The 13,962-nt window shown below is 51.8% G+C and overlaps 5 protein-coding genes across 5 annotated transcripts; 3 read left to right on the plus strand and 2 right to left on the minus strand.

The window, feature by feature from the left end:
• Positions 1 to 1,734: 1,734 nt before the first annotated feature.
• PPTG_20872 (hypothetical protein) lies at positions 1,735 to 1,998 on the plus strand (the record flags this gene model as incomplete). The annotated part of the gene is made up of 2 exons (XM_008894299.1): positions 1,735 to 1,814; positions 1,869 to 1,998. 2 exons carry the CDS (start codon positions 1,735 to 1,737, stop codon positions 1,996 to 1,998), a joined length of 210 nt encoding a protein of 69 aa, XP_008892547.1.
• A 2,579-nt stretch (positions 1,999 to 4,577) lies between these two features.
• PPTG_02074 (hypothetical protein) lies at positions 4,578 to 7,299 on the plus strand (the record flags this gene model as incomplete). Its single annotated transcript, XM_008893075.1, has 7 exons — positions 4,578 to 5,011; positions 5,107 to 5,504; positions 5,612 to 6,095; positions 6,123 to 6,310; positions 6,361 to 6,462; positions 6,561 to 6,800; positions 6,899 to 7,299. 7 exons carry the CDS (start codon positions 4,578 to 4,580, stop codon positions 7,297 to 7,299), a joined length of 2,247 nt encoding a protein of 748 aa, XP_008891323.1.
• A 4,044-nt stretch (positions 7,300 to 11,343) lies between these two features.
• PPTG_02075 (hypothetical protein) lies at positions 11,344 to 11,796 on the minus strand (the record flags this gene model as incomplete). Its single annotated transcript, XM_008893076.1, has 1 exon — positions 11,344 to 11,796. One exon carries the CDS (start codon positions 11,794 to 11,796, stop codon positions 11,344 to 11,346), a length of 453 nt encoding a protein of 150 aa, XP_008891324.1.
• A 168-nt stretch (positions 11,797 to 11,964) lies between these two features.
• On the minus strand, positions 11,965 to 12,309 carry PPTG_02076 (hypothetical protein; the record flags this gene model as incomplete). Its single annotated transcript, XM_008893077.1, has 1 exon — positions 11,965 to 12,309. One exon carries the CDS (start codon positions 12,307 to 12,309, stop codon positions 11,965 to 11,967), a length of 345 nt encoding a protein of 114 aa, XP_008891325.1.
• A 315-nt stretch (positions 12,310 to 12,624) lies between these two features.
• On the plus strand, positions 12,625 to 12,765 carry PPTG_20873 (hypothetical protein; the record flags this gene model as incomplete). Its single annotated transcript, XM_008894300.1, has 1 exon — positions 12,625 to 12,765. One exon carries the CDS (start codon positions 12,625 to 12,627, stop codon positions 12,763 to 12,765), a length of 141 nt encoding a protein of 46 aa, XP_008892548.1.
• Between the last annotated feature and the right edge of the window lie 1,197 nt (positions 12,766 to 13,962).

A 13,962-nucleotide genomic window follows, 5' to 3' on the forward strand; every position in this document is an offset into this window, starting at 1 on the left:
ATTTCTCCTGTAGAAGCTTGCATGCGGCTGCTCAACTTCACAATTCAGGGGAAACCCCACGCGGTCACGCAGCTCACGGTACACCTGGAAGATGGGCAGACCGTGTTCTTCAGAGCGGCGGAAAATCCCGATGCGGTCGAGCCTGGGAGCTGACTCGAGTTTTCGAACTGTGTGCGAGCGAGGCGCCTGAGAACCAGATTGCCAAGATCATGTTATATCAGGACATTCCCCAAAAGTTCTACTGGAAAGAGCCGAGTAAGGTTCAGCCTAAAAGGTAGATTCGGCGGACAAAGTATCAAGCGGCAATTGGACGCATGATCCACGTGTCCCTGAGAGATATTGAGCGCTTCTACCTCCGCTTATTGCTCTGTAATCGAAGAGGCCCTACATCCTTCGAGGACTTGAGAATTGTTAACGGGGTCGTCTGTCGTACATTCCAAATTGCCGCACGGGAGGCTGGCTACTTGGAGAACGATAGTGAGTGGATCTCCGTAGTCCGCCGAAGCGAAGCGGACGCGGACGGCCCTAATAACCGGGAATAAAATCTGCCACCACCTCCGAGAAGCGGCGGCGCTCGGCTAGTCTTAAACATCAACGCTAGCACGGTGTCTGTCCGTCCGTCACGAAATTCGAGTGAAATTTCATTTGCTGCCGAGCGGAGCGAAGGCGGCCCGCTTGGTTAAAATTAGTTTATGTGGCATGCAATATTAACTTTGTGTGGTGATATTGTACATATGGAGTTCCTAGCAAGACGTCGCAAGTCTACCCGCTCTAAGTTGCAAAGCGAAACGAAGGCGGCATCGATAAAAATAATAATTTTTTAGTAACGCTTTTTTTTTTTTATCTATTTCGTACGCTGCCGTGGAACGAGAGCTTGCTAGGACCCTGTGAGGGTATACATAGTAACGATTCCCTGTAGTTTGAGTCTGAAGTACTTGATACCGACACGTCAGGTTAGCTACGAGTTAAATGGAGGGTTATAATTAACTTTTGTTTTTAACTAGGCCCTAAACCGTTATCTAGATAAGGCACTGTCGATGTTATACGCTTTACGGGTAAACCTGCACTACCAGCATGTCCGCAATAAGAACATGGTTGCTAATAGACATAAGTATATTCGAACCATAATGACAGGCAGTTCCAGATACAATAACCGCTACTAACACATCATATAGAAGTAACATGATCATAATCTCTATAGAGGTTTTAGCTTTGGTCACAGCAAGGAATTGGAATATTAACCCGAAGAAACAAACACTAATAAAACAATCTCCGACAGACTGATCGTTATTCGTATGGACTCGAACCTCTAACTTATTTCACAACAAGATCAACAGCGTGAATATTATAGTAATTATAATAACGTTCTAAAATTGCTAGAATGCAGGTTTTGTTGACAAAAAGCTACGATAACGAGCAGAGAGTGAATGCGACGACTGTTGCGTTACTATGATGGGGTGCTTTATTAATCCATTGGGTGCCTTCCAAAATTGCCTTAAACAGGTGTCATAACTGCAGCAACTAATGCTGCCATATATTGGTCTTTAAGTCAACATAAATTTCAAAAGGTCCACCACAAATACCAAAAACTGGCTTTTGTGTCCTGTTGATAATGTCCCTAACTCTCTTACAAATACAAAAGGATATAAGTGTACCCGCCACTTTGCGTCGGACACGTCTCGGCAAGACCCCCCCCCCCTGCCGCACTTTGGATTTGCGTACGTCTGAAGAAGAATGGACGACGAGGAGACGGACGTCCTGCTGGTTGTAGTGGAAGCATTTGAGCGCCAGAAAAAAGAGCTACAGGAGGCGAGGTGAGAGGTCTTTAAATTCCTCATGGACGAGGCTTGGTGCGCTGCCATGCGCAGCCGCCACTACTTGACAGGTTGCTGCCAGGTGTTTTCGTCTTCGCTGTCCACCACACAGCGAAACTCCCAGTGCAATCTGGAGTGCCTCACGTGCACCATGGCTCCTGAAGATAAATACAAGGATGTTTAATAAGACATGGATAAAATTTCATTGCTTGCAACCCACTTCCTTTCGGTCTTGGCAAAATCGAAAGTGATTGCCAACTTGAAGTGGCGGAAATTTATGTTATGTCGCTGAATTCTACCAGAGTGATGGTCAACGTAAAGTATACAATTTTCTATAGTATAAATTAAGATGGCTACATGACATATATCTAGGGGTAGGTTAGTCTCGTGAGACGTAAATATCGTCTCATGAGAATTTATGTCTTCATAAACTTTGACATAACTGCAGCAGATATGACACCTGTTTATGCTATTTTTGGAAGGCATCCATTAATGGTTAACGAACTCAAACTCACTGTAAACGTGGACGCTTAATCAATAGCCAAATAATTGAGAGAGAGAGAGAGAGAGAGAGAAAGAGAGAGAGAGAGAGAGAGAGAGAGAGCCTTAACCATATCGGTAGTTGAGCGCAAAGTCACTTTGCTGAAACCTGTGCCTGTGTGCTGCTGTCAGCATAGCTATTTGAGAGTAGTTCTATAAGAACGGTAGGCGGTGTGAAACAACGATACTAGCATGCAAAACAAAGCAAGTAAATATTATTTCGTTTTGTGGGGTATTGTTCGAACAATCTAACGAACCGTGGAAACACTCCAGACAGAATAGTGCAAAGTCATAAAGAAGTGTATATATAAACAATAAAAGGTTTGTTAATAATGTTAGAGCATAAAACTATCACTAAATACTCCTAAATAAAGTGTATAACACAAGGAATGATAGAAAAAATGTACTTTAACGTGTTGGTATTGTTATATGCAGGAGGCTATAGTACAAAGCACATTACACCTACGGGCTGCAGTGATCGCCTTGAGATTTAGACATGACAAATATTGTTATGAAACGATAATAATTTGTAGGGTTAAATAAAGTAAATGGGTAAAATGGAGTATTTAAATGTAGTCGATAAATGGGTAAAGGCAATTTTTATGGGTAATCGATAAACAAATGGGGCTTAAAAAGGAGTATAATCCATACGAAGCGAAGCGAAGGCGGGAAAGGCCTGAACAACTGCAACCTAACATAAATTACGGCCGCGTAGCGGTGGCGCTCCGCTAATCCACAATGATAAGGAGAGCCCTTGATGTCAAGCACCCAATATACAGTATCAAGGAAGCTATTGCGGCGTTATTATGCTCATATACCGGATTTCATATGGCGACAGAGCTCCGTGCGAACAGAGTTGGTCAGCAAGCGTTGTCGCTAACTATTACTCGAAGAATTCAACCTTTCTGAACAACCCAATGCTGCTATTATTATTAGTATCACTTAATTTCATCGTCGAAGCAAGCCCCACTCCGGCTTCTCCCAGCGGCATCGGAGCAGCGGTCCTCCGTTAGCATGGACTTCGTGTTCGGTCTACCCCGCGACACCCAAGGTCGAGCTGGCATCCACGTCGTTGTCGACCACTTCAGCAAGATGATCCAACTTGTCCCTGTTGCAGCAGCCATCACCACGGCGCAGATAGCTGCGATCTTTCTGGATCTCGTGTACCGCCCCCGTGACTTACCGGCGTCGATCGCCTCCGATCGCGATCCTCGCTGAACCTCCGCTTGCTCGTTCGAAGTCTTCCAGCTCGTCGGGACGCGGTGGAAGATATCCAGCGCGCCACACCCAGAGACGGATGGCCAAACCGAGCGAGCGAACCGAGGCCTTGAAGACGGTCTGAAGGGCTACGCCACGTCGTTCGAGTCATGGAGTTATCTCTCGCCTATGGTAGGTTTCGCACTCAGTAACGCAGTTTAGGCACCATTCTACGTGAACTATGAGCATCATTCCGTCCCTGTCCTCATCGGGATGGACACTTTCCCTATCCGACACGGACACGGGCGCGCACAGTGGCGTGTAGATCCAGACGTTATCCCTAATAAAAAAATCCGGTATCGCCTTTTAGAATCTGTGCTTTGGAAAAGATACACTCAGGATTGCAAAAGGGCGAAGAGATAGAAATCAGTAGCGACGACGAACAGGGACAAGCAGAGGATGTATTTTGTGATTTCTATCGAGAAAGCTGTAGAATTCAAGAGATCCGTTGGAAGCAATGCAGTGGCTGTGAAATATACAAGACATTTGTTGCAACACGGTTCTATCTTGCACACGGCTAAGTGGAGATATAAAGCCAATAGTTGGAGATCCTGCTCGACCACAAGCTACGCTACTACATTTGTTGGATACATGGCCCACTACATCTATTACAGCCTTTGGCTTCGATCTATTCTACTCCGACCTGTACTGCTTACGTGTGACAGAGCCCTGTCACACGGTTGCCACCGTGAGTGCACGGTGGCCAATCAGATCCCAAAGCTAGAGTTAAGAGTTAATGGCTGTGAGGGCCTTGATGCCTTCACGTTAATCAACCAGAGTTTAATTTACTTGCTTCGTTTCACTACAGTGTGGGCTTGGTAACGGGTTGTCCTTAGCCAGTTACACCTGGTAGCACTTTGTATTCCGTCCAACGCCAAAGATGAATGACACGTCGATGAACGACGCGTCCAAGATGATCACCACGTCGCTCGAGCATACCAGCTTCCCCCATCTCTCGTCGATTGAATGGGAAGCGCTTCACCGCCTCGCCGCTGCATCCGGCGAAACTGTCATCCAGGCGCTACTCACGGCCGACTCGGAAGACCAACAACACTGGCCGCTCATGAACTCGCAGAACTACGTCTGCGACTGTCGACTCCCACGCCGTCCAAGAACAAAACTGACATCGTCAAGTTCGATGACTTCACCTACAATGACGAAGGCGACAGACGCCTTCACCTAAGCCGGTGGTTCTGCGAGGTGGACATCGCAGTTGAAGCTCGGCAGTTGTCCACCGAGGTTGCGAGGATTCGCTTTCTCCTCTCCAAACCAGGTGGCAAAGCGAAGGAGTGGGCGCTCGGTAAGCATGTCGCTGACCCCGCTTGCCTCCCAACGATGACGTCCATGAAGAACGACCTACGGCTCGCATTCGAGCCAACGCAGGACGAGACTGCTCAACGGTCTGCTTTCCTTTCCTTGAAGCAGGGACGCTTGTTCATGCTCGAGTATATTCAACGAGCACGACACCTGGTGTCGTGCATCACAACTAACCCAGTCGACATGGCGACCCAGGTCCACGTCTTCGTCTCCGGGATGATTACCAGCGTTCCTATTTGACAAAGAAGACCCCGAGCACTCTCGAAGAGGCCTTCGCGATTGATTTACGCGAAGACTACAGCTCCCCGGCGTCGCAAGCGTTTGACGTCTTACGGCCTCTCGTACCTGAACCTGGACCAGAGCCGATGGAAGTGGAAGCAATCCAGCACTATAGCGGCCGTCCTGCTCCGGCTCGACCTTCGATGCGCACACCGCCCCCGTTGCGTTGCTTCCGTTGCAAGAAACCTGGACATCGCGCGGCAGTGTGCCGCACGCCAACTCCGGTTGTGGCGAACGTCACAGCCCACGACGAAGTCGCCATTACTTCTGCAAAAAAAACGGCGACGACCCGTATGTGTAAGGCGCCCTACTGGATCTAGAGGGAGGGATGGTCCTCTGGTGGCAGGACCCCCTCCTAGCCCACTTGTGCTTTGTGCACATCTAACAGCCACCACCTCCGGGAGCGACTCGACTCAGTCTTGCCGTCGAAGGAGCTCAACGCCCCTTCCGCGCTCTGCTGGATTCTTGCGCGACGAACAACTTCGTTCGCGACGATAGTTTGTCGGTGTTACCGGCGGACACTACTATACGTGAAGGTCCTGGCGATATGGTCGTCAAGTATGCTGACGGCAAGCCGCAGCAACTACCGCGGCGCTCTGTCTCCTTTGCTTACGAGTTCGATGGATTGCAGGGGTCGGATGACTTCCTGGTGATCGAACTTGGCGACGCCTTTGATTGTATCTTCGGTATCCCATGGCTTGCTCGCCACCAACCTCACATTGACTGGTTGAGAAGAACTTTCCGTCCACGCGACATCGACGTGAACGCTGTGTTGGCATCCCTGAGCGGGGCCCTTAATCATTGTCCACATGTTGCAGTCATGGGCCCTGCCTCCATGACCACTATTGACTCCGAAGTGTGCGATGGCCCTTCGTGTGCGGTTCGTGAGTGCGTAGTCCTGAGCCAATAACTCAGGACACATATGACGCGGTCGAGCATGGGTTCCCGTGTCACGGTGAGCAGAGGTTCCCGACGAGTGAATACGACGTGGTTGAGCATGCCCCCCCCCCCCCCCCCCCACACACACACACACGCGGCCGAACAGAGGTTCCCGCGGGCGGTCGAGCGGGAACTCCCACACCGAGAAATGAAAGTGGCAGATAGTAGTCTCCTATGCGCGTACGAGCAGAGGTTCCCGGGGTGGTTGAGCGAGAGCTCCTTGGCGAAGAAAATGTGGTAGAGCGTGCACTTCCACTTGCGGTCGAGCGTGTGCCCCCGCCCGTGGTAGAGTGGGAGCTTCCTGAAGAAGACGAAGGTGCGCTCACCTCGAGCACACAGTGCCTCGGTGCCGAGGTCATGACGCGATGCCCCCTCATACTGACTCACTTGAGCCCGACCTCTCGTTGTCTGCAGGGGATGGTGATACTCGCCCTGTCCGTCGTCCGGATCGTCGGAAACCGCGACGTTCTCGCACAGCTTCACTGGACTCAGCTCCGCCTAAGTCCGAAGTCATCTCGGTCCTGATGAAAAACGATACACTCGAGGTTCCCCGAGTACACGATATCGAGGTCGCAAGCCCTCCGTGCGACGCGAATGAGATCACTCAATTGCCTGGTCTGTCGTGGAAACACTTCCTCCGCGAGCTGAAGCACGGTGAGATCGAACTAGTCTGCATGATTGTGACGGATAATTCCGCCGCCATAGCGGCAGTCGAAACTGAATTCACAGAACCGGCGTCCGACATCAAGCAGAGCCGAAGACGGCCCGTGAGGCGCGCTACGCCGCTCAATCATTGGCGGCACTCGAGGCCGCTGGCAATCCAGTCGCCCCTCTTGTTCGTGAGTTTATTGACATTGTCCCCGACAAGGTCCCAGCAGTATTCCCCCCCCCCCCTGGTGTGCGGCACGCGACCGATCTCGTGCCCGGAGCGAAGTGTTGTGTGACGCGGCAGTGGCCACTTCCCCGCGACGAAGTCGAAGCAATAGACGCCTTCTTCGAGAATCGTCGGCAAGCCGGCCATGTCCGTGAAAGTCTGTTGCCACACTCCAGCCCGACATTTTGCGTGAAGAAAACAACCGGTGCATGGCGCATTGTCCACGCCATCAACAAGCTCAATGGCACCACCATCCCGGCACAGACGCCAATTTCTTGAAAGGACATGGTACTCGACACCTTGTCAGGTAGTACCACGTATAGTGCCATTGACTTAATGGATGGCTTCTATCAGATTTTGATGCGTGAAGGGGATGTGCCACAGACAGCCGTCAGCACGCCCAGCGACATGCTCTCGGAATGGCTGGTTATACCCCAGGGGATGAAGAATGCCCCTGCCACCTTCAATCGCATAGTATCGAATTTGCTGCGACCCCTCCGAGACTTCGCGCCTAGCTACTTTGATGACTTTTTCATTCACAGTCGTGCCGAGGGCGGCATGACGGACGTTGAAGTACACTTGGGGCAACTTTGTCAGGTGTTCGTCGTCATGCGGTAAAACAAGCTGTACGCCAACTTAAAGAAGTGCATCCCGAGATTCCAGTACGTCAGCAAGGATGGCGTCCGTGCTGACCCAGAAAAGATTGAGGTGATCTGGTGCTTGGCCGGCGCCACAACACCAGCAACTGTGCCAGTGTCTGGGCTGTAACGGGGTTACACGCAAGTGGCTCCATGTAACCACTTGACTACGACAATGGGTGTCACGTTGGTGTGAGATACACCAATGGTTACATTTGACAGACCACTGGTCTGTGTGCATTTAGATTTCCTATTGGTTGAAAGGCGATATCTTTCAACCAATTAGCTTAGCAGGATTCTGTCAACCACTCCTTGGCAAATACCTTTCATTTAGAATGTCACTTTAGGAGGAAACCCAAACACAAAATATAAGCATAAATAACAGTTCTCATTCTTACGGTAAATCGGTTTTTGCTTGCTTATTCAAGTAATTATATACTTACGAGACGTAAGTATAGTTAATCTAAGTTTAAGCAAACTACTCTTCCTCACACACGTGCGTTAACGTGTAAGCCGAAGTAGTGGACACACAGTGAGCCCATTACATGGGCCTTGAGACCTATCTCCACCACTACTCGAAGAGCTTCGCTGCGACGGTTCGCCCATTGTCGCAGCTCCTTAAGCTGATGTCACGTGGTTGTGGCGTCCCGAACACCAGGCTGCGATTGACTCGGCGAAACAGAGCTTATCCACCGCACCCGTCCTCATACTTCCTGATCACTCATTCCACGTTGTCTGCAACGCAAGCGACTTTGCGATCGGCTGCGCCCTGGTGCAATTAGACGACGAAGGCCACGAGCGGGTCGTGAGCAACCATTCGCGCCAGCTGAAGCCGGCGGGACGCAGCTATACAGTTCACGACAGGGAACTACTGGCCATGCGCTACGTATTGATCAAGTTCCGCGTCAATCTCCTTGGAGAGTAGATCTTTGCAATCTACACGGATGACGCGTCGCTACGGACAGCGACGAAGAGCCCTCATCTGCCCCAGTGCATGGCGCGCTGGCTCTCGCTGTTCTCCGAGTACAACTTTGTTGTTCACTACAAGCCTGGTAAACCAACATCCTCGCCTGCGCGACAGCGCGTCGGCCAGGCTACGTGCAGTCGGGTCGCCACGCTGTTCGCGACGAGGATGAAAACGGTTGTGCAGTGTGCAGTGTGCACAACTGAAGAGCAGACAGCAGTCGCAGTTACTGCTAACAGTCCTCTCCGTGACTTGATCGCGTCCGCGTATGAGTCGAACGCTGTGTGCATAGAAATTATCAAGTACTTGACGGATCCATCCACCGCGGCGCGGCGTCAATTATCCCCACGCGGTCGCGCCCGTATTGACCGCTACGCGCTCGACAGGAACCTGCTAACATTTTGCATCGACCGCTCGGACCCTCCACGCGTCGTCGTCTCGCTAGACGATGGCCTACCCGCTCGCCTGATTCACGAGTTCCATGATACTCCCAGTGGCGGTCACTTCGGTCGCGAGAAGACGTTTGCGTCGTTGTCTCGCGACTACTACTGGCCGCACATGTACAAATGGGTGCGGAAGTGGGTCCGCTCCTGTGAGGCGTGCCAAAGGGTGAAGCCTTCAGCGGCGAAGCAGGCGCCGCTTCATCCTCTTCCGGTTGCAGATGCACCGTGGTCCTCCGTGGGCATGGACTTTTTCTTTGGATTGCCTCGGGATGGCCAAGGCCACACTGGTATCCTCGTCTTTGCTGATCGGTTTAGCAAGATGGTTCATCTTGCTCCTGTGGCTGCTTCCATCACCGCTCAACGATCTGCGGCGATCTTCGTCGATACTGTCTATCGACACCACGGCCTTCCAATCTCGATCGTATTTGATCGAGATCCTCGCTTCACTGCCACTTTCTGGAGAGAACTGTGGTGGAGTGGGGTTCGCAAAATTGCGTTGCGATCCACTCAGACACACAGTACCCTGGACTGCCGACTGACGGAGGGGGTACTCCGATAACCGTGGGGTTGCTGAGGGCTCACCTTGTGTACCCGTCGGCGGGGCTGGCTACACTCCTCTGGTGGACTCGATGAGAGGCTTGGCCGTGGGTTGGTCTCGTCTTGGCGGGACGCGGGATGGTTTGGGGTTTGGCGTAACGTGGATACTCTTCAGGCTACGCGCCAGGTAGGTAGTCGATCTTGATCGACTTGGGGTGTGCTTGTTCCTTTACGGGGGGTTCCTTGTTCCTTTACTTGCGAGGCTTGACCGCTTTCTATAGCGGGGGAGTTGGGGGCGAGAGTGGAGACGATCTACCGGCCAAGCTGCAAACTCTGGTGATTGACGCGTGTCCTTGGTAGAAGTCTTGAACCGAAGACACTTGTTCTAAATGAGGCAAATTCCACTCTGTTATTCCTTTAAGTCCTATCGGTCCAATACCTTCTGTCCATCCTATACTGCCCTTTCTATCCCCTCTGTAGCCTGGTCGCGTGGTACTAGCCGTGGGTACAAATCAGATGATGTGTCATCAGTGGATCGTGTCCTTGTCGGTCGATCGTGTACCCAAATGATTGCATCATGTCGATCCACTCCGGTGATTGCGTAATCCTCACCGATGATGACGTAATCACTGACGCACCGTCGTCGACCATGAGTCTCAGGGCTGGATCGGGTCGCTTCCCATCAACCAGTTTTCTTATTCACGAAAGCCAACTGGCGCTTCACCACAGAACTATTCCGGTTAGTGGGAGCGCGGCTGTTAATGTCCACCGCGTCACACCTGGAAACAGACGGCCAAACGGAGCGCGTCAACCGCGTTGTTGAGGACGTGCTGCGGAGTTTTGCGTCTTTTAAGTCGTGGAGCTCTTTCGTCCCCATGGTCGAGTTTGCGGTCAACAATGCTGAGCACGCGTCGGCGGATCACACCCCGTTCTATATCAACTTCGGGCGGCATCCTCGCGTTCCAGCGCTCCTTGGTGTTGAGCGCTCCTCCTCCGCTTCTGATGCCACCCTGGTGCCCCTCCCCGTGGTGGGGTGGCTCCGGCCTCTATCAGCGCGGCACTGCCCCTGACGAGACCGCGCTCCTGAACGGTGTTACCACGCGAAGCAGCGCTGCTGCAACCACGTCTGTTATGCCCACACGCGCCGCTACAAGGGCGGCGCAAGGGCGGGCCCAGTCATCTCACCACGGTCAACTCCCACCCGGAGCGACTGGACCAGTGGCACAGAGTGTCGCCAACTAGACTTCAAGGACATTGATCTCCCCACGGTGCCGTCGAGCTGTCGCCGTCGAGCTGTGGAGTATCGTGATGTCCCTGACGGCTAACTTCGCTCTTCTTCCCGCGCCGCAGCCTCGAGTTGCTGTGGCTGTTCATACCTTCCTTCATCAGCGCAAGTGTGTAACTCGTTACGCTCCGGACTCCATCGCAACGGCAGTCGGCTGTCAAAATGAATATGCGGACCGGTGTGGACACCGGAACATGGATACGTTCGCCGTTGGCGACCGTGTGTTGTTGTCTACAAAGGGGGTTCATTAGTCTGTTGTGATTAATTTGAGCGCGAATTAGCTCGCGCCGAGTTTATTTGGACCATTCAAAGTCACGAAGGTATTAGGGGATACTAAGCCGCTCCTACTTCTTACCGCTCTACGCCTCCATCCTACCTTCTACGTCGGACGACTCCGACGTTATCACCCGCCCACCATCCCTAGCGCCGACGATAACCCCGCGCCTCCGCCTCCCATCAATCGTGGTTCCCCCGCTCAGGGCGCGGAGGCTCCTCCAGCTCCCTGCGCAGCTCCGCCATCTCGCGTTCCAGACGACTCAACCGCTCCATCGCGCGCTGCCGGCTTCGGACAGCCTCGGCCTCCTCGCGCTGGTCACGCTGCACGGTTCCAGCGTGACGGCCCTGCACCACTTGTTGATAGTGATGGCCACGTCCTTCATATCGTGGAGGTGATCTTGGGGCACGACGATCATCGTGCCGCTCCCCAGTGTACGCGTTCGGGTCGCGGGGCTCCCGCCCGCGACGACCCCATCCCTCTGCACCGCCAGTATCTCGTGCGTTGGCTTGGCCCAATGGCCTATATCTGGGAGCATCGAGTAGTGCGTTCCGGACTGCGCGGAGGCGTACGGGGCAACGACTCCAGCGGCTGCAGGTCTTCCGGGTGGCGCGGCCGCCCACCGCGCCTAACATCGCTCATTGCCCTACGGTATTGCCCAACAAGTTCTCGCTCCGCCTCGGAGACTTGATATTTTTCCTGCTCCCATGCATCCCAGCTGGGTCTCGGGCGACCGTTTTCCGAACACCAGGTGTACCCACTGGTATAATCCACATAACAGCAGCCGCGATCAGCGTCATACGCTACCTTGTGAACTCGCCTTGCCAGCGCGCTTCATGCTCCGCTTCGCGTCTTTCAAGGGAGGGGATGAACCTAGTGGCGCCATCAGTGTTCCAGCGGTTCGCGAACGACGTCCACGCGTTGTCCAGCGAATTCAGTGTCACGGTCCGCGTCACCGCGACTGGCTTGCTGCGAGTCCGTTGGTGGTGGTGGAACAAGCTCCGCATCTCGTCGTCACTCAGCGGCTTGCGTATGCCGCTGTAATCGTACAAGGCCCACCTTCCTAACTCCTTCACGTATGTGTCGAAGTCTCCTGCGTCTGGCACGGGCCTGTTCTCTGTGTCTGCTTCTCCACCACCATCTGCCATTGATCCAGTGCTTCTGTCCTGTTGTTCTCCAGCTCAACTTGATTAGTGACCGCAACCGTAGCGGCCACGTGCGTATCTCCGAATCTTAGTAAGAGGTGGTGTGACAGGGCTCTGTCACACGGTTGCCACCGTGAGTGCACGGTGGCCAATCAGATCCCAAAACTAGAGTTAAGAGTTAATGGCTGTGACGGCCTTGATGCCGTCACGTCAATCAACCAGAGTTTAATTTACCTGCTTTCTTCACTACAGTGTGTGCTTGGTAACGGGTTGTCCTTAGCCCATTACATTGGTGATGCGTGGCTGAACGACAACGCAATGCGAGCGGCTGCTGCATTCCTGCGCGGGTTCAAGAACAACGCGGTAGTCGTCCTGCCACCTCCCAAAAAGAACCAAAAACAAACAGTACCTGATCCGACGTTGGAAGCCATTACTGCGATGGTCCAGACGCATGATTAAACTTGGAAAGACCTGTCGATTTCTGATTGCATTATTCTCTAGGGAAGTCAAGTGAAATAATGCCGACAGATTCTGGACTCAGTCACTTGCGAATGTTCGCGGCTAGCGCGCATACGTGTTGTCCATGGTTGAAATCTGGTTGAAACCGTAATATGCGCTGGAAATAAATTTCTTGCATATGATTCGGCCTCAAATCACGATACCTGGAAAGAACCTAGACTAAAACTAGGTCATACCTGGGATTATCAGAAGTCTGAGTATTTTTCCATAATCTGGAAAACCTGGATGAGATGGCTGCTCGATTTATCTCTATCAGAAAAAATTAATATTCGGTAATCTTTAGATGTCTATAGCTGGACTTTTCGTACGCAGTTCACTTGCACACCATAGGATTTAATTATGGATATGAGATGCTGCAGGTCAAATGCATAATGCATGCTCTTTTAATCGAACTCCACGGTGTAATCTACGAAGACGTGGTAGAATAACTCCGGCAGTAAGTAACAGGTAGCCACTATGTGCTCAAGGATAAAAGCAAAGCTCCGTTGTCAAGGGGCGGCAATGTATCCACACAGAGTGGCCTCCATAGCTGGTTGGACGTCGAGATGGCAATTACGCGACTCGGGGTACTACAAACTGAAGAATAACACAAGTTGGGGCGTCAACGTACCAACACTTTAGTTGTGCAATAGCAATAGAATGTTTCAGTACACTTTTCTTGATGCTAACACGCATGCGAACTTATGGTTGCAACTGGTTCTAATACATTAGTACTGGATTATGGATATTCCTCCATTTTTTTTTTTTTTTTACCTACGTCGGGACACAACCTGTGTCCACGCTGAGGTATGCTGGCAGAAATCCAGTTTGTGCATCAACGCACAAAGTTTCTGACAAGCTTGATCCTGTGCATCAAGCACTGCAAGTTACTTACTACACTCCTGGCCAAATTAATCCGGCCACCCACACTTTGTACTGCCAATCAGTCAATATTTGGCATTTGGGGGTGCGCTTTTGATATGAGTTTTCTATTGCTTAGAGAAAGAAGGTGTGTGTGTTAACGATCGGGATTTCGCAGTTTGAAGGGTAGCTCCCATACAATAAACCGATTTGGGCATGTGGTCCAAACTTTCGGCCACCCTCGCCTAACCCTTTCCATAGTAAAGTCAAAACAAATGTAACGAAATGATTGTACTA

This window comes from Phytophthora parasitica (genome assembly GCF_000247585.1).
Source record: "Phytophthora parasitica INRA-310 unplaced genomic scaffold supercont2.2, whole genome shotgun sequence".
In the NCBI taxonomy this organism is placed as follows: domain Eukaryota; phylum Oomycota; class Peronosporomycetes; order Peronosporales; family Peronosporaceae; genus Phytophthora; species Phytophthora nicotianae.